Below are 19,537 nucleotides of genomic sequence, written 5' to 3'. Positions count from 1 at the left end.
TCCAAACCGTTCACAACGCTGCGAGGTCAAAAGACCGAGGGGATAGTACAAACAATTGAAACTACACCTTTAAGCTTTGGAATACAGTTGATAATAGATTGACGATAACACAACGCGCCGAGCAGCACTGGGTTTTTCATGTACCTACTATCGTTAATAAAATATGAACCGTATACACAAGATATGAAGGTTCAGTTTAAATTGTGAGGGATTCGCCGGATGTGCGATCGCCTCCCCCCGGCCGTCGCGCCGGGCCCCTGACCGGCGTCAGTCGACCCAGCCAGTACGTTAAAGTGTTTGAACGCTACCGGACGTTTTGCCTGCGCTATCAATTATGGACTTTATTGACATAGAATTGTTAATATCTCTGATAGAGAGTCGGCCGGCGCTATGGGACATCACGGATGAGTGTTATAAGAACAAGCAATCGCATTTCGCAGCATGGATGAAGATATGCACCGCGCTGAACGACGACTTCCAAGCCTTGCCCGATAAAGAAAAAAATGATTTCCGTGAGTTTTTGTTACATTGTCTGTAAAGTACTGGTGGTAGGTCTATGTACCACCGTACCACCGCAATGTCTATTTCTGTCAAGCAACAGTGTGATGTCACTGTTGTGTTCCAGTTCGAAGGACATAGTCAGTGTAACTACTGGACATAATCAGACTTAACATCTCATGTCTCAGGATGGCGAGCGCAGTGAAATACCAAACGATACTTTGTTATTCATGATAATGGATGGTGTTTCTACTGTTTATGGGCGGTCGTGTCGCTTACCATCAGACGAACGGCAAGCTCGTCTCGTCATACATAGCAAAAAAAATATCCTTGCTAATTAAATATCATCACTCCGAGCAAGAATTTTATTCAAATAACTTTTTATGGTTGTCGTTTAGAATCCAGATGCTCGATATTTGTTTTAAAAACAATTTTTTGGTAAATTTTTGTTCCACAATCATCACGTTACCACTTCCACTGCAAGGTACCTAATACAAGTCTTCTGAAAAAATGGCATAAAACATTTCTAATTTCAAAGCGAGTAAAACTCGAAATGAAAATGCTAAAATGTAAAGAAAGAAAAAAAAGCTGCTAAATGGGCAATAAAACGCTGGTAAAGTGCGTTCTAAAAATATAATATACAGTTGCAGAAATAAACCTCTTTGACTGTAGCATAACTTTATACTTTTATGCAGATTAAAATAGTGTTAGATAATATACTTATCAGATAGGTTTTACTTCGTAAAAAAATATGACTAACGAATATTTTTCACCTATGTTATTAGTTATAATAACATCATAATTCCACAGAATAACAAAAATAGATTTGGTTTTAACGGTACAGTCATACAATATATATACCTATGTGAAGTATGGTGTAAAACAAATGCAGTCATGATTATTCGTAATATAATACTACTAAAGGTTACTTATATATTGTATAACGCAACATTTATGAAGTTTCTAGAAATACGGTTAATAATGATTTTCTAATGGCAGGCAACTGAAGTGTCTTGTTATATTGTATTACAAATTCTAGCATATTACATAATTTTCTCATCATATTTTCACATAATATAAATTGTTACAATTGACAGTACGGATTAAGGCTGGGTAGAGTTTATCTAATACTGAAATATATTTGCAGGCAAAGAAGTAGTAAAGAAATGGAACAACGCACGAGACAATTGGATGAAATGTCACAAGCGATTAATAAATAACGCGTCGGAATCTAAAAGCTACAGAAAATACAAATACTACAACCAGATGTCGTTTTTGAAGAAAGTGGTGCGAATACCGAGGCAGTCTGTAGAATCAAATAGTTCTACCGAGAACGAGGTTGACAACCCAATCAATGAAGATAATCCACAGTCAGACGAAGATGCTCCTATTAAAGTTGTAAAAAAGAAAGACAGGAAAAGAAAAAGACAGGAAACAAACGAACAAGAAGAAATGGTGTCTTTGTTAAATTCTATTGAGAGTGATGACAAAAGCAGGATAATGTGTTTCTTCAAAAGCATTGCTCCGACTGTTGATAGGTTTAATGATGACGATATCGTAGAATTTCAATACGAAGTTATTAAAGTGATGAGAAATATAAGTAGAAGGAATCAAGGATCGCATTACGTTTACTTGTCAAACTCTTAGAACTGAGTCGTCGGAGCTCTGAAACTAGTAAATACCTTTTGAGTAATAAATGACCAAATGTCATTAAGGACTGTCAATTTAATGTTAAGCAATCAGTGTTTAGTATCTCGAATGATAAGGAAGTGAAAAAAATGACCACTCAGAACACTAATAAATATATATTTAATACTTTATGTAAAAGTTAATAAAATAATACGAATTTAATATATTTTTTTTGAACTTGACGTAATTATCTTGACTGAGACTGTTTTGAGTTTAGGTGTGTGAATTTCAGCGTGGGACGCCCTCTGGCCAGATGGCGGGACGATTTAAACAAGAGGGCCGGCAGCGACTGGATGCGGCGTACCTCGGGAGAGGCCTATGTCCAACAGACTGATGATGATTATGACTGTTAGTTCTTCAACCGGTAATCTAAGTGTCAGCCCGTTATCCGTTCAAAAATAGTCATCTACAAAATAATACACAAATCATTATTTTCCCTTGCAAACAAACTTCCAATACTTCTATACAATACTAGCTGACCCGACAGACGTTGTCCCGTCTTAACTATGAATTTGCAGCGCGCATTCTGTCAATCGCTGACAGTTATTTCAAACAATTGACAATTGTATAAAATTAATATTTTCGTTAAGTTTCTTAAATTTTCTAATTTTCCGCGCAATTTTTTGATTTTTTTCTTTCATAAAAGCCTTCTCCTGATAATAACAAACACAACAAAAAAGAAAAAAATTGTGAAATCTGTCCAGCCGTTCACGCGTGTAGGCGTGACCAAGGGAAATAGGGATTCATTTTTATATATATAGATTAGTACCCATAGGTTGTTATACGAAAGATTTCCCCAAAATATAAAGTCCCAAAATAAACGCAATTGTCTCAAATGCTGTCACAATGGCATTACTAATCGGCACAGTAACTTCCAACGGCTTTAGTTCCCGAATACATTAACTTTTTACCCATAATGGACAACTATATATATTCCGGCTTGCTATTCTCGTACGATTCTTGTGCGCACGCGCTTCCGTTGTTAGGGGAGATATATTTGTAACTCGATTGTTTAATCGAATTGTCGAGGATCGATACTGCGTTTTACAATTGGCCGAAATTATCAACATTTCTTTGATATAGATGTTCCAAAATGATATTAGAGTGAAAAAGATTTAGAAATTAACAGATAATGTATTTACCTCACTAACGTTAGGTATACTAGTTCAATGAGTTATTAGCAGGAATAGCTTTGTTTTTAAATACAATCCACACAAACCATGCCTTTTCCGAGATTAAAAGTACATCTCGCTGCTTTTGATTTAGCAAACCAAAAAATGATAGTCCCGTGCTTCCTAATTGTCAAGAACAACTAAACAACACACTTAATCATTGCGCATCTTCCCTATTTGTCATAGTAATAAAATAATAGGTATTATGTACTAATTTCTGACCCACTGCTGGGCACGAACCTCCTTGTTATGCTACGACTATGTTCTGTTTTTAGAATATTCCTTTCTCATTAGTATATTTTTATATAGATCTTCGGCATAGATATATATGTACTACGTATTAGATTTGGCGTTCCGAATATTAACTGTGTTCAACTGAATTGAACTGCAATTCATTCAAACTTTAGCATGGTGTCAATATTGACAGTTTGTGGTTGTGTAAGGAGTGGTGCGCATAATATAAAAACGAGTCTAAGTGTAAACCTGGATGTGAATAAAAAATATTCTGAGTCAAAGAAGTAAAATTATTTGTTGTTACAAAAGTGACGTTCTGGTTGCCATGTTAGTTCAGATTTTGAGCAAATAGTTTATATGGAAGTTCGTGTCTATAGAATATACGTCAATGATCTTCGGCTTTTTTTAATATAACGAGCATAATTTTCCTACACAGTCCAAAGCAAATTCATAAGTCATCAGATGAAAAACGTAGCTACATTTTCGAAATTATTTGCACTCAAAATCCCTTTAAACCTTTAATTTCACAGAATTATTTGTCCTGTCAGAAGTACATTGGTTGGTCCCCATGACGTCGAACGTATGCTCCCTCACCCTTAAAACAGGGCTGAGCGCAAATTAAGTCACGTGTCAAATAATATCCGCTGTTTTTGTGTGTTTGTCCGTCACTCATGATTTGACGTCGATTGGTGTGTGACCCCAACACATTGATATCGGACGCCATAGAATTGGGTTTTCATTTTTGCCCTTACGATGGGGTGGATTTGTAAGTAAAAGTAGGGTTTTTTATTACAAAAGTTGATACTTACTTTTAATGAATCTGTACATAGTAGGGTAAAATAAATTGCTAGTTTTTAAGCCGCAATGAGATTGGCTTTGATATTTGGACCGGTCGCCAGCTTGATTAAAATCCCTTTGTTGAGTCCAAGCCTGATTAAATTAGAAAAATCTTCAAACATAGAGCTGGGAATCGAATTTTGGACCTCTATACAGCCCTTGTAAAAGGCACTTTACCCTAGAAGAAAACATACATCATGCTCAAATCCCCGAAGAGGTGGGTACAGGTGCAACCAGAGTACCCAATTTTCGCCACATGTGTTCCGTACCAAAATCTGATAGGCGAATCTATCGTTTTGTGTACAAATTCCAGACTCCGGGCTGATACTGAGCAGAAAAACCCAATAAACTAGACGGAGGAAACAACAAAGATCTTTATGATAATGCCAAGACATAATACGAACAGGAAAATAAAAATCTTCACCATGTTGTGGTTACAAATAAAACTAATTTCTTGTACTAACAACTTTAAGTTTAAAATGAAAAAGCAAATTGTCCTCAAAGCAGGTTTTTTAATTTTCCTCTTTCGGTTATAACTCAGTCATTTCTAAACATGTTCACATCTACGCGGTCTTGTTAGTGCAATAACACTCAAGTTTGAGTCGACTAGTGTTTGCGCTTCGTCATTTACTGAACACTAATTGTACACTTTACCCTCATTCCCCTGGGACTTCAGTTTGTTATACACACACCCGGTGTGATCACAAATTGCCGTTGGTAGAAGGCTTTAATAGACTTCTAATTTTATACTAGTATATTTAAGAGCTAAGTACTTACATATTGTTTTTCAGTTTAGTAGCAGCCCGGAATCTGGAAATTGTGCCGAATATTGCGGTAGGCTTGCCCCCTTAGGATATATTTTATATCCACCCGAATATAAAATATATCCTAAGGTTTAGGTTAATAGTACATAAAGGTTTTATGTAAATTGACTGAAATATATAGGCTGTTGAAGAGGTCACGTGGTTGTAAAAAATCTCGTGTGTTGGTAATTATGCGAGAAAAACTTTGTGACACACTGATTTCTACACGGGCGACGCCACGGGCACAGCTAGTTCTGAATAAAATTCTATCTACAGAATGCAATTGATCCAAAAACATATAATTCAATTTAAAAATCAATAACAGTCCTTCAACTCACGTACATATTTCTATGTAATATGAAGCCGTCGTTCACAAAACATAAAAAAGCACCGCCTTTTATTATGAACGTCACATAGGATTTAGTATTCCGATAAAGCGGAATTCATAATCGATTTAAAGTCGCGTTACGTGGCCACGGTTCGGGAGGAATACCAAACACTCGGACATTCTTGTGTGTATGATTCTTTAAAGTTGAGCGACTATGCCCTATATTGGCAGTTTTTATAGCAATAAATAAATCAATAATTGATGGAATAGTTGTATTGTGGGCGTTGAAATCCGACACGGCCAAGTGATATTGCTTTAATCTTAACATCAACAGCATATCGCGGTAGGCTAACACCCTATCATATTATGGCGAAAGGTGGGTGCTCTGTCTGCACTTCTGCCTGCCCCTCCGGGGATAAAAGGCGTATTTATTTATTAATAAATAAAAAAAAAACAATTATTAAAAGTCTTTTTTTAACTAAATGTTGGGCAAGCCGCTCGCTTGATGGTAAGCATGACTGTTCCTAAACACCGTAATATGGCATGATGCTCCTTACCCTGAGAGATTGGCTTCATACTGACACATTAAATATGTCTATCATAACTACCAGACGGGTTCTTTCATATATACCTATTACCAGGATAAAATGTTTTAACCCTATCATAAAATATATCATAATATGAGTGCTTCAGCAATACCAGAATCTAAACAAAATTCCATTTCCATAAAATCCCAAATAGTAATGTTTTAGATATTGCCATTTCCGAGTGTGTATTTTTTAATTAGGAGACAAATGACAATAGATTAACCACCGATGAAAAATTTCTGCGTGATCTACAAATAAACATTTTAATACTAAAGTTTGTAAGATGTAAGAAATAGAAACAAAAGCGGTTTACTAGCTTTGACTAGACTTCTTTTGTCCTTGAAAATGCGCAGTGAGATGTTTATCCCGCCAAGGGTTTATATAACCTCATACGCCTTTAAAATCCATCAAAATGATGTAGTAAAAATATTTAAAATTATAACCGTCTAAGATATGGCATAACATTAATACAAAAACAGTCAAATTTAGAACCTTCTCCTATTTTGAAGTCGGTAGATGTACCCACAGTCTTTGCGTTTAAGGCCAATAATTACCCTAAAAAAGAACATAGGTAACATTAAATATTTAAGAAGCTAGGTGCGCGTTCCCCATCCATAATTTATCCCGAGTCAATATTAGCCGGGGTACGATTTATCGCAACCGCCTCCGCATAAATTATATTACGTTTCTTATAATCTATGCTTCTGTTTTTTGGTAAGAAATTCTTGTTATACCTCGGCTTTGTTTACGAGATTTTACTCAGTTTTTATTCTTGTATAAAATTGGTAAATGTTACTGCACTTGACTGTAATTGTGACGCTCGTCTCTTGAATGTGACCTATACGATTTTAAAGTATAAGGTGAAAGGTTTCTCCCTCATATTGTATGCTTGTTGGAATATTTTTTGTTTTCACAATTCTTATGAAGAAGTTTAAGGTGTACCTTAAAGTTTAGGGTAACTGCAGTGTAAGTTCCACTTGCATGGATGTCCTTACGATGGTATCCTTCACCATTAAAGAATGGTATCTTTAACTGTGAATACAACAGAAAGGTAGAAGTGGCTGAGGTCGCATTTGAGCCAGCGATCTATGTCTCAAAGCAGCGAGCGTCTGGTTTCGATTCCGAAGTAATATAAAGTAAATCTTCGGCTCCAATAAAAGAGTTTTTGGAATTTATCTATTTGGTTAGATTTAGCCACATCACAAGACGGAAATAAACTATTTGAATATAACAGTTGTACCTCTGCCTCTCTTTTAGGTGAATTTTTAATTCTTATATAAATATCCCAACAGTTTTCCACATTCATGCGAATCCAGAAACCATCTAAATTGCGAGTAACTGCAGGAAGCGGAAGTGATCCCGTTAGAAGCCGGTAGACACGGCTAGTGCATTAACCGGTCTGGTTGCAGGATACAAGCCAAATGTACCATTTATCTTGTAGTTTAATTATGATGGACATAGCAAATGCGTAATCGTTGCCTAATCCTGAATGGAGGAAAGGTGTTATATTATGATGTATATGAATTTTGATATTTGTGACGTAATGTTTCAGATTCATGTTATTTTTATATTTTTCGATGAGTGTTATATTATCATTTCTTTGGTCCACCATACTATATTGCCTATAGGAAGTTCTCGGTTCAAATACCAGGTCAGAGAACATTGCTTACGTGGGAGGTCAATTAGGAATTACTTACTTTAATTTTGCATAGGAAATCAGGAATTACTGGGAATAAATTTAACATAAAAAAATCGTACGAAGTGTTGTACCCAAACGGAAAGCAATGAACTAAAATATTAGATTTTTTTAATGCGGTTCCGAAAAAGTGACCCCACATAGGGTCCAGGTTGAGTATAGACTGATGAGAAATCATTACACATCGCTAGTTGACAAATTATGCCGGTCTGTTTAAAAAGGTAACCCTTTGACCAACTTAGGCTGGAAACGTCCATCATTGGTAACCGTCATCAACTAACATAGCAAACAAAATCAATCAGCCTCAGATTCTCTCGTGGAAAGTCGCTATAAATACAATTTTCTCCCGCGGCGCCGTCCGGCGTTAGGGAAAACGTCTAGCAATACCACATTTCAATTCCAGATTTATCGCAAAAACTATGCGCATTGGAATTAGTTAAATTGCCGTTACAAGTTTTTATCGATATTGTCGCGAACGCTTCATCAGTTGAATGAGTTGTTAACTTTCATTCAATCTTGTAATTGCAAGAAAGGTTTGTATATTTTAAGCATCGTAAGCTACGGTCTATTTCTAAAACCATGAGTTACTTGTTAGGTCTTGTTTTTTATAGTGCAAACAAATTTGAACTTTTTAACATCGCAATAAGCTTCTATTTCTCCTACTTGCACGTACCCGGCTCTAACAGGGAAGCGTAACAATTTTCGACCTGTATGACGATTTAATTCTCTATATTTGGCAAACTATTTTCAGGTTCTACATTATTTCGTGAACCATACTAGTTTATAGGATTATAAATAAGTTAGTATGTCCGTCTGTTAGTAGGGGTGCACCAAATGCCACACCCTCTTGTTAAAATAATAACGGTGGTAGTCACAGTTGACTTGCTTTTAATTAGGTCATTAATATTTATGAACTCTACCATCTGTGTTGGACGTGTGCTGTATCGGAATAGTTTTGGACGTAGGGGTAGGCAGAAGTACAACTAATGCGCACTTAGCTTACCTCATTATTGTTTTTCATTAAGTGCTAACTTCTTTTATAAATGTACACTTATGTTGAATAAAAACTCACCTATATGTTAATTAAGGAGCAGGTATATCGTAGTTCAAAATTACATCCGAAACCATGCAGCAGTTGTTGAGTTTACTTTTTACAAACATCCACAAAATTGATTTTTTTTGCTTTGAATGACGAGACGGGCTTGCCGTTCGCCTGATGATAAGCGATACGACCGCCCATAAACAGTAGAAACACCTTCCAACACCGTGAATTACACAGTATTGTTTGGTATTACACTGCGCTCGCCATCCTGAGACATGAGATGTTAAGTCTCATTATGTCCAGTAGTAACACGGGCTACAATGTCCTTCAAACGGGAACACAACAGTGACTACTTACTGCTGCTTAACGGCAGAAATAGACGTTGCGGAGGCACCTACACAGACGGACTCTCACATATGAGAGACCTACCACCAGTAATAATATAAGTGTAATAATAGTTGCACTAGTAGTATATCCTTTTAATACCCAGTAAATACCAATATACCACGATCCACTTTCGCCTCCTGGATCCACAAGGAAGCCACTTAACGGCCAGTTATCACAACAAGACCGTTTCACTGGCTATGATCCGTACAGAAGTTGTAGCCGCCGATCACTCGCCTAATGTTATATCAATTACTGTCGGCTTGTTCCACTTACGACCGAGATTATTTTGTACGAGCTACTCGCATGCCTGATGGCGAGCTACTGACCATGGCGAGTAGCTATATTATCTATAAGTTTCGTTATTAATTTAAAATGTTTAATTGTGATTGTCCTGTTTACATATTAGAAGTTAAATTGTTTTAGAACTAATAATAAAAAAATATTGCAGGTTATATCTAATTATTTTTTAAAATGATTTATTATAGCATACGAAAATTTTAAGCTTTTTTCAAAAGTAAAAACTATAGAATAAGCTTTGTTTGAGTTAGACTAGAGGAAATTATTATTATAAGTTTTTACAATGATTAGAAAAATCTGATCATGAAAGCTCATCTATCTTAAACAAAAAACGAAACGACCGTGACAGGACTCGAACCTGCAATCTTCGGATCCGAAGTCCGACGCCTTATCCATTAGGCCACACGGTCATGTTGACTGTATGACTTCACAAAGCTTTAGCTTGGAAATAGGTCAGAATATTGATTTTTATATCATAATTACTTTATACTACTCAACAGTCTAGGGTAGCTAAAACTCTAGTATTAATAAAGAGTGTGAACTTTAGTCTGGTTTACAGAAGCTTTTGGAGAACTTTAAAGCTCATACGTCTTTTCATTAAAAAAGTGTCAATATTCACTATAGTCACAAATATTAATGATAAAATCATAAAATATCTATGTTTATTGCATCCAGTATTACAAAATAATATCAAGCAAGAGGATTTTGCTCTAGTGTTTAACGATTTAGCTGTTATTTTTTTCTAAGCAAAAATTCCGCTTAGTTCGACCGCCACAGGTGGTCATTTGAAAGTACAAAGGTCTTTATTTAGCTACCTGTTACATTTTTTTTTATTAAGTGCATCCCATTATGTCCCATTGAAGGCACCGGTTACTTTCGGAATGTTGGAAGATATCTGACTATCTCATCTTACTATTATTATAAACGCAAAATAATTAAGGTGTTTGCATGTTTGTTACAAATAAACGCAGAAACCGCTAAACAGATTTAGATGAAATTTGCCATACAGAAAGCTGAGGTCCTGGACTCATGCATAGGCATATTTTATATATAAACAGTACACATGAGGACTTTTGGTAAAGGTGGAACCGTAAGCTTTATCTAAATAATTAATAAGTGTTTCTTAGTGCCCTTAGACAAGCAGTTGTAACATTTATGCCGGCATGTCGGATTCAAAATTTTACCCTCAAAGTCTATCACATCGAAAACAAATTAATAAGTCAGTGAGCGCCACGATTGCTACGTCGATGTCGATGTTCGTACAAATAACATGGTCCATTAAAGAACATGACAACATACAACGTATGAGATGCTACTGTAAGGATCTTGGCGGACCGACATTCTTTATTTGGGTTAGAATGCTTTTGCGTTTTGTTCCTTCTTTTATTGCTTTTAATGACGAGACGAGCTTGCCGTTCGCCTGATGGTAAGCGATAAGACTACCCTTGAACAATAAACACCATCCAACACCTTGAATTACAAAGTATTGTTTGGTATTCCACTGCGCTCGCCATCCTGAGACATGAGATGTTAAGTCTTATTATGTCCAGTAGGTAGTTACACTGGCTACATTGTAATACATCGCCGAATTTCTGTTGTATGTACACTAAAGGTATTGTGACGTATTTACCGGTGCTTAAATAGATAAAAAAAATATTAAATAAATTAAATAGATAATAAAACACTGATAACGACAAAAGATGATTTTTCAAATTGGATATACAAAGGATACATAAAAAAATTTGTATATTTTGTTTAAAAATGTGTTGGCTTGTGATAAAAATGTTTCGGCCTAAATGGATTTTAATTCAAGACAGAATTTAAAGTTCCTCACGCGACACAAAAAAAAATATTGCCGTTACGTTTGATGAGCTAATCGTTTTATATTTTATTAATTTTTCAGTTTTTTTTACAATTTTATAAAAATATAAAAACCCCGAGAAAATCCGAAAAATAGTTTAATTTTACTGCATAACATTCGCGTAAAGATAAGAAATCATTATGCAAATAATACAGTTTCCGCTATAACATGATATTCAGAAAATATATCGCTATACTGAATCCTACGTCTATAACATATTACATACAATATATCTATTGCTATACTGAACTTTACTTACTTTGTGGAGATTGTATTAATACAGCACTCCAGACAGACCGCTCACTAATAAGGAACGCTTTGAAACGCGCACCAGATGCGTGCTGTGTACATTCTAATGTTACCATTACTTATGTTATTCCAACTGTTTGATTTCATTGAAGGCAAGATGACGTCTTGTCAAAATCAAAACATTTTTATGTTGGACGTTTGAGGTGGTAATGGGACATTGGTAAGCTATTTTGATAGCTAATTACCAGTTATGGTAATGGTGGATGCTGCTAGTATATAAGGTAAGGAATGTTGTAGTTGTATCAGCCTATAATGTCCCAATGTTGGGCAAACGTCTCCCCAAGATCCTTCCATGAATCACCACCCTGCGTTATAGTGAATCAGTTATTTTGAAATGATTCCAGTTCGTCCCGCCATTTCTTCTATGGTCTACCTCAACAAGGAATATGTGCCAAAAATGCATATATTTGTAGGTATGTGTTAAATAAAAACAGTCGTAACAAAATACTCATCACCCAATAATACAGTATAAGAAAATGTTGAAAAGGTTTGCGTGCCGCGGAGAAACCAAGTCGCGCGGCAAATTGCAGTTAAATATTGGTAAAATAATTTAACCACCAACAGATAAAATTTAAAAAGTTGTATAATTGTAAAATGTAGGTAGATATTGTAACTTTGACTTTACGGATGAACAACACCTCAATCCCTCCCGCGACCACAAAGGTTGCAAAGTCTACGAAATGTCGGGAGTAAAACTAAAACTTTAAAAGCCGAAAAATAGTTTATATTTAATAAAATATTCTAATTTTACAATAAAAAATTATGTCGGCGTATTTTTTCTGTATATATTTTTAATTATATTTAATTTTTTTCGTACGTTTTTTGTCTTAAAATCAAAATGGATCATGTTTTATGTCACTTAGGGTCAATAACTTTCTATTGAACTTTTTTCTATACTGAAGTTTGAGAGACTAGAAATAACAAACAAACTTCCCCACTAATACGGAAGTGTAGATAATACGATCAAGAAACAAGGCGCTTGTAAATATCATCTGTACTCATGTAGGGTCATTCCATCTCGCTGCGTGCTCTCAATGGCCTTGTAAATGGGTTGAGAGCCCTTTGATTAGGTCTCGAGTGGTCCTCTACTTGGACCTTTGTATGTAAAGGGCCTACATATATTAATATAGGTTATGGAGTCATCAAAGGGAATGACCTTGGTAAATGAAAGGGAATTTGAGATGATGTGTTTTGTTGTAGATTCTGTAGATATTTGTTGAAGATGTAAAGCTCAACCGGGGTACTACCTCTGTCTTGCATAAAACCGAGATAAAGAGCAATCTGGCTGCTGTGTGTAGCTGCGTTCCTCTAAAAGTATGTAAAAATATATTTGGTGAGTCATGGTGGTTGGTAATATATGACTTAAGTGACATTTGTTTGCCTCTGTGGCATAGTTGTTATTGTACATGGTACGAGTACGACTACAGCGCTGAAGTCCTGGGTTCGGATCCCGGGTCGGCCCAAAATTAATTATGATTGAGTTTTTCCATTTTATAAATTACTCAGTCGCAGCTCGGATTCAGGAGCTTGGCGGTGTGATATCCCCGTGCCTCGCAAAGCACGTAAAGTCATTGGTCTTGCGTTCCGGTCATGTCGGATTGCTGTTTCACCGGACTAAATGAGTGAAGGAACAGAGAGCGCTTGTGTATTGCGCACGAACTCACTGGTGCACTATAATATCTCCTGCGTGGCTGATCTCCGTTGAGCTTATCCGCCGTGGCCGAAATTCGGTTAGGAATGAATCATTTAAGTAAGTCCAATACACGATGTCAATTTACTCAAACCTTCAAAAAACTCAACATGTTACTGCTATAATGTTAAAAAAATATCTATTGTTTGAATATAACACTGACATCTCGCGTTAGAAATAGTAAAAACTTTACAAACAATATCCAGGCGGGTGTTCGCGTAAAAGAACTACCATTTATAAAATAGTTTATTGTACTTTGACCTATATTCTTCATATAAACTCCGACTAAAGCCTTTTACGGACACTTAGGCATCATGACCGTGTGGCCTAATGGATAAGGCGTCGGACTTCGGATCCGAAGATTGCAGGTTCGAGTCCTGTCACGGTCGAATCGTTTCTTTTTGTATTTCGTTAGCTGAATAATCTGATTTTAATTGTACAGTCAGCAACAGAAGTCTTTGAACATTATTTGTTTCCAATATTTCCTAATCATTATCATTTACCATAAGTTACTGACTATTTAAAGACAAAACAACTTGTCATAATTGAACTACAAAAGTAGCTGAACGCTGTCAAACCATTCACTGGTAAACATTACTAGCGACAATTATTTATGATCTGTAGTAAATACAAATGTGGCTGAAATTAGCAAATTCTTTATTTTATATACAAGCTTTTTTTTCAACAGTCCAGAATTTCAATTAAATTGTTATTCTATAACATACTAGCTTTGGCTCGCTACTCCGTCTGCGTGAAAATGTTTTTCAAGGACTAAAGTCTTGCTTTATATTTACCCGGGATAGAAAGTAGCATATAGCGCTTAAGAGTAATGTAGCTTCCTATTAGTGAAATATTTTAAAATCGGTTAAACAGTTCCTGAGTTTAGCGCATTCAAACAAACAAACTATTCAGGTTTATATAATTATATAATAGTATACATTGAAGTTAATAACCAGAATTATAAATTATTAAGTACGGACAAAACATCATAATATATTAGTAAGTAATATTTTAACATTAATAGGAATAGGTTAGTTACATTTTAAATATCCTATTTTATAGAGCACTGGCCGGTTTAAGGAACAAATGTGTAAATTCAAAATTATTGTGGCAGGAGATTCTCTTTGAAGGATTCAAAGCGTAAACGTCAGTTTCTTTTTCATATTTTTTTCAGCCAATCCTTTACTTTGGTATCCATATTGAAATGATAACCTTAATCTGTACTCCTCTTTGGTAAGTGATTTATGATCCGTTTCAATGTTCAGGTGTTTTGTAAATTAGTATCTGTTCATCGACTTTTGTTGCTGATCGTACATTCCACACTAGAATAGATGTCAAGAAAATTTTCGAACGCTCGAAATCTTTCATAAATTAATTAATACGGATATTAATTGACGTTGACTACTTTTACAATTGTTTTTTTTTTAAATCTATGTTTTTTTTAATATTTCCGAATTCCTTATTAAATGCGAACGTTTGCGAAAATATTTCAATATTATAAGATATGTAAAAAAAATACAAAATATTAGTAGGCAGTAAGGAATTCTGCAGCAATTACTATCAATTTGAAACGCCTCCACAGTAATAATAATCGGGAGTATATTATAACTGAAATAAATAAATAAAATGTAGTTATCAAATCTCAGCTTTTATAATGGCGAATCCTAGACAACTAAAAATTTATATCAGTGGCAAAGGGTCCATATAATTCGATTCCTGCTGCCTTCCCTTTTGTAATTTATGTAAAATCTAATTATCATTACAACGAATTGCAGATTTATCCGTATTAGTACCTATATTGTGTGTCAGGTTACCTTTTGGAATACTTCGCTCTTCACTGATTATTTACACTCTATCAAGGTATTAAAGCCTCTCTGCCTACTCCTTGACCATTATTACCCTAACTTACCGCTATTGCAACGAAACAGATACGAGAGACGGAAGGAGGAATAGTTTTTTTTTTAGTTCCGTGGGTTTTATCTATAAACGGGAAGGGGTGTTCGGAACCTGTAATCCTACGGGACCGTTTCCATTCAAATGTGTAGAGGTCTTTTATATAAATCATTTGATATTGCTTCGGCAACCGCTAAACCCTTCCTATTGGTACGGTTGGCAAAATCATTGCGAATTTTGTGAGTTTTTAAGGTGTTGTCTTCTTGGTCTGGGAGCGTATATGGGCTGCGAATGGAGAGTAGGTAATATTTTGTGTTAATATTTTAATAACATTAGCTAAGTTCTTGTCACGTCTGGGTCCCCTTTAAATGGTTGATGTTAACGTACTGTCGTAAAAACAAAGCTGAGGTATTTTTCTTGTTTATAGAACTGTTGCGCGTCCACATTTATAATATGAAGACGGATGAAGGAAGAGACGAGCTTGCCGTTCACCTAATAAACAGTAGAAATACTATCCAACACCTGGAGTTACGAAGTATTGTTTGGTCTTACACTGCGCTCGTCATCCTGAGACATGAGATGTTAAGTCTCATTATGTCCAGTAGCTACACTGGCGACAATGTCCTTCGAACCGAAATACAATTTGCTTGGCGACAGAAATAGACATTGCGGTAGTACCTACCTAGGCAGACTCTCACATTTGACCAACCACCAGTGTTAAGTGGCAAATTCTACTTACTCATCTCAGAGGTCATCTGTTTGTTACGCTCTAAACCATTGAACTGATATTACTATAAGTTGGACTTTAAGAAAATAATGTTAATGCCAAAGCAAGTTTTTAAATTACTTTACACGAACCGATTTCTAAGACACGTAAGAATAAATAATATAAAAAAAACAGTTTAGAAATACTTTATTTGGTATCGGTACTAGTAGATAGGCCGTCAGCGGCGCGTATCAAAGAGCCGCGCCTCACAATGGACGCGGATTGAAACCCGATACCGCGCAGTTCACGTGCCGAACTTCATACCTGAAATGTAGAAACCACTGTTACTGTACTAGCACTGAGTTTGTGGGATATAATCTCTATCAGGAGGCATCAGTGACGGATTTAGGAGTAGGGGCTGGGGTAGTGGCGGACAACGAACGAACGACTTTGTTGACGAGCTTTTTCATGCGAAAGTTCCTGATTTTATACTGCATTATCTATTTCTACCGCTAAGAAGGATGCGAGCTGTTACGCTTTGTGATTAAGAGTTTTTAAAAAATAAAATTCAAGAATAACTTTCCGAATATAGCTTGTCTACCATTAAGGATAGGAGAAGACTAGTGCGGAGCAAACGGGACCTGTATATATTATGTATGGGAAGTATGAGTAACCAATGGCAATGAGTGAGGTAGGCAGGATCGGGTGCATTATAATATGATTATAACAGAGCGTTGTGTTCGAGTGTAACATGTATTGTTGCAAATCGTAGCTAGTGTAGTCACTGATTACCTATGAGTGAATAAGAAATAGACTTAATATCAAGATTACGAGTGCAGGACAGTTAGGTATTTGCATTTAATTTAAAGTTGTGCGTGATGTTGCAAATGGTTACTGAAAGTCAAGACTAGCATCGTATAACAGAAGTTCTATAATGTAATTTATAACCTACCGCAAAAAAACAATAATTAAACGGTGTGGTACAACACCATCTGTGCTCCCGCCCCCCGTGGGTAAACAGCTCCAGTAAAAAATCACCCATTTGATTTCAAAGACGCGACAAATGATCTCCAATGACAATGACTTAACGACTTCGGTTTTTTCTTGGCGCCATTTTGGGGTTGTATTTTTAATTTTTTCCTGTTTTTATGTCTGGTAATAAGGACCACACTTGGGCCTAGTGTCATTAATAGGGTACCGGACTCATTTTTGTTCTTTACTATTATAAAATATGTACGTTTTATACATTATAACACAGAAGGAATTATTAAAATCCGGTAAAAAATCAACAAGTTATAAGTCTTTGAGTTTCGGTGGAAGGGGTACGTAACAAAAAGGAGAAAAGAGAAGAAGTACCCACATTTGACGTCATCGGAAATTACGACGCGTGCGAAAGAAAGAGATAAAGCGATATCCCCACAACGCGCCCACTTCTGCACATTACAATATTTGAAATATGAATTACTGGCTAATTTTTTAACCAATTTTTATGCAGTTTTCGCAGGAGTGCTTCTTTTCGTATTATTAGCTATTGCATATAGAATAATGTACAAAATCAAGCATAGTATTGTCCCCTATAATCGCGTTAATAGAAACAAAGGCTAGGTGTATAGTCAGGGCATGATATATGGCAATGATATATCAAAATTTGGTGTAAGTTTTTGATTTAACGCAGCATTTTTACGACATAATTATTGCGATAATGGGCCTTGCGTTAACTGAGGTGGCCAAAGCATAAATGAAAATAGTTGATGAGAAAATCCCGGGTTCAATCTCTGTAAGACTTTTCTGATTTGTGGGAGTCCGTGAATTTTTTAATAAAATTAAATTATAGGCAACAATATCAAACAAGCGATGTTTTTGACAATTATAAAGTTAATAAGCATTAATACAATTTACTATAATAGCAATATCATGGCACGTAATATTTTCTAGATATGATTTTCACAACCTAAACGTAATATGGTTACAAATTCTGTTTTGATTTTGTAAAAATGCAACCAAAAGTGCAAAAGTGTCGTTGTGCTGGGGCATATTGTACAGAGACGACCGTGACAGGACTCGAACCTGCAATCTTCGGATCCGAAGTCCGACGCCTTATCCATTAGGCCACACGGTCATATTGTCGAAAGGCATATTTGTGTGTTGTATTCGTATTATATCGACCCTTTTGGCATAAAATGGTCTTTATTGAGGCAGTGTTTTCCAAACTTTTTATCTTAAACTCGTTATTTGAAAATTGTTATTTGAAAATAATTTCTTGTACTGACAACTTTAACTTAATTTGGCGTTCCCAAAACAGTATTTTTATTCTCCTGGGGCCTTATTCTCTATCCCGCACGTTATTTTAACAGTGCGTAACAAGCACGTAACACAACGCATCATGTTTAGGACTATAGAAATATGGCTTACAGAATACCATTCCACGCACATTTCTCGAAGATAACATGACACGGCCGCGTTACGCGTTTACACTATCATACAGAATAAGGGCGCTGGTCAGGCTTTAACTTAAATATCCATGTTAAATTTACTTTTAACTATCATAGTTTTGTAAAGAAAATATATTCGACGACTACATCACCGCTTATTGATCGGGTGGAAGGGTATTTGGTTTGCGAACGGGTGGTAGCTACTATGTATTTTGATTCGCGGCGCAATTAAAATTGCTGTGAGGTTTTTTGAAAAATGATGAGTGGCATGAGAATTTGTGCATGATATAGCGATAAACTATCGCATCTATACTAATATAATAAAGCTGAAGAGTTTGTTTGTTTGAACGCGCTAATCACAGGAACTACTCAACCGGTTTTGAATTATTCAGTTATAGAAATACATACATTACCCCCGAGTGCTACTTTTTATTCCGTAAACTTTTTCCCGCGCGCGGAACCGCAGACAAAAGCTATAAAATATAAGCCCAGTAAGTAAGATGGGTACATTAGAATAAACTCTTACTCTTTCGATATGACATAGTTTTTTCTATACGGGCACAACAATATGATTCCACTGCACCTGATAGTAAGTGTAGTGGAGTCCAATAGAATGTCGACTGACGAGAGATGATTACCCCTCGACAGTCGACACAATTATGCCGGCCTAATGGAACCGGATATACACAGGCTGATCCCGGAACGCGACACACTCACGTGGGCCACTATGGCGGGTTTTAACACCTTGTGTACGGTGATCGCTATCCGGGCAGATATAATATATCACAAGCAAACCACCATCTACATTCGCTATCAAGTCCGGAACAAAATTTCTATTCATTAAATTGTTTTTTTTTTTCAATTTGTTTGTCCATTATAAAGGGTATTGGACAATGTCCTAAATTTGTAGGCGTGGTTTCATTATGTGGTCACGCAATATTTGTAACGAAGATTGATGGCGACGGAACTTCAAAAATACAAAGATATTTAATTTAAAAAATATTTAAAAAATTATATTTAAAAAATACAAAATTTGAAAAATTAAAGGTTGTCAATAGGTTTTAAGGGAAATATTT

General features: G+C 35.8%; 1 protein-coding gene and 3 non-coding genes across 4 annotated transcripts; 2 read left to right on the top strand and 2 right to left on the bottom strand.

Annotated features, from left to right (window-relative positions):
* The first annotated feature begins 282 nt into the window (after window positions 1–282).
* LOC115441811 lies at window positions 283–2,349 on the top strand. Its single transcript, XM_030166721.1, has 2 exons — window positions 283–512; window positions 1,646–2,349. The coding sequence occupies exons 1-2, from the start codon at window positions 335–337 to the stop codon at window positions 2,143–2,145; spliced, it is 678 nt and encodes a 225-aa protein (XP_030022581.1). The 5' UTR covers window positions 283–334; the 3' UTR covers window positions 2,146–2,349.
* A 7,558-nt stretch (window positions 2,350–9,907) lies between these two features.
* Trnar-ucg lies at window positions 9,908–9,980 on the bottom strand. The gene has a single exon. It is a non-coding gene; the product is annotated as a tRNA-Arg (tRNA).
* Window positions 9,981–13,746: 3,766 nt separating this feature from the next.
* Window positions 13,747–13,819, top strand: Trnar-ucg. The gene has a single exon. It is a non-coding gene; the product is annotated as a tRNA-Arg (tRNA).
* A 4,256-nt stretch (window positions 13,820–18,075) lies between these two features.
* Trnar-ucg lies at window positions 18,076–18,148 on the bottom strand. Its single transcript has one exon. It is a non-coding gene; the product is annotated as a tRNA-Arg (tRNA).
* Between the last annotated feature and the right edge of the window lie 1,389 nt (window positions 18,149–19,537).

Source organism: Manduca sexta, chromosome 10, assembly GCF_014839805.1.
Source record: "Manduca sexta isolate Smith_Timp_Sample1 chromosome 10, JHU_Msex_v1.0, whole genome shotgun sequence".
Lineage (NCBI taxonomy): Eukaryota > Metazoa > Arthropoda > Insecta > Lepidoptera > Sphingidae > Manduca > Manduca sexta.
Note: the sequence above shows the minus strand (reverse complement) of the source record. Positions and strands in the feature narration are given on the sequence as shown.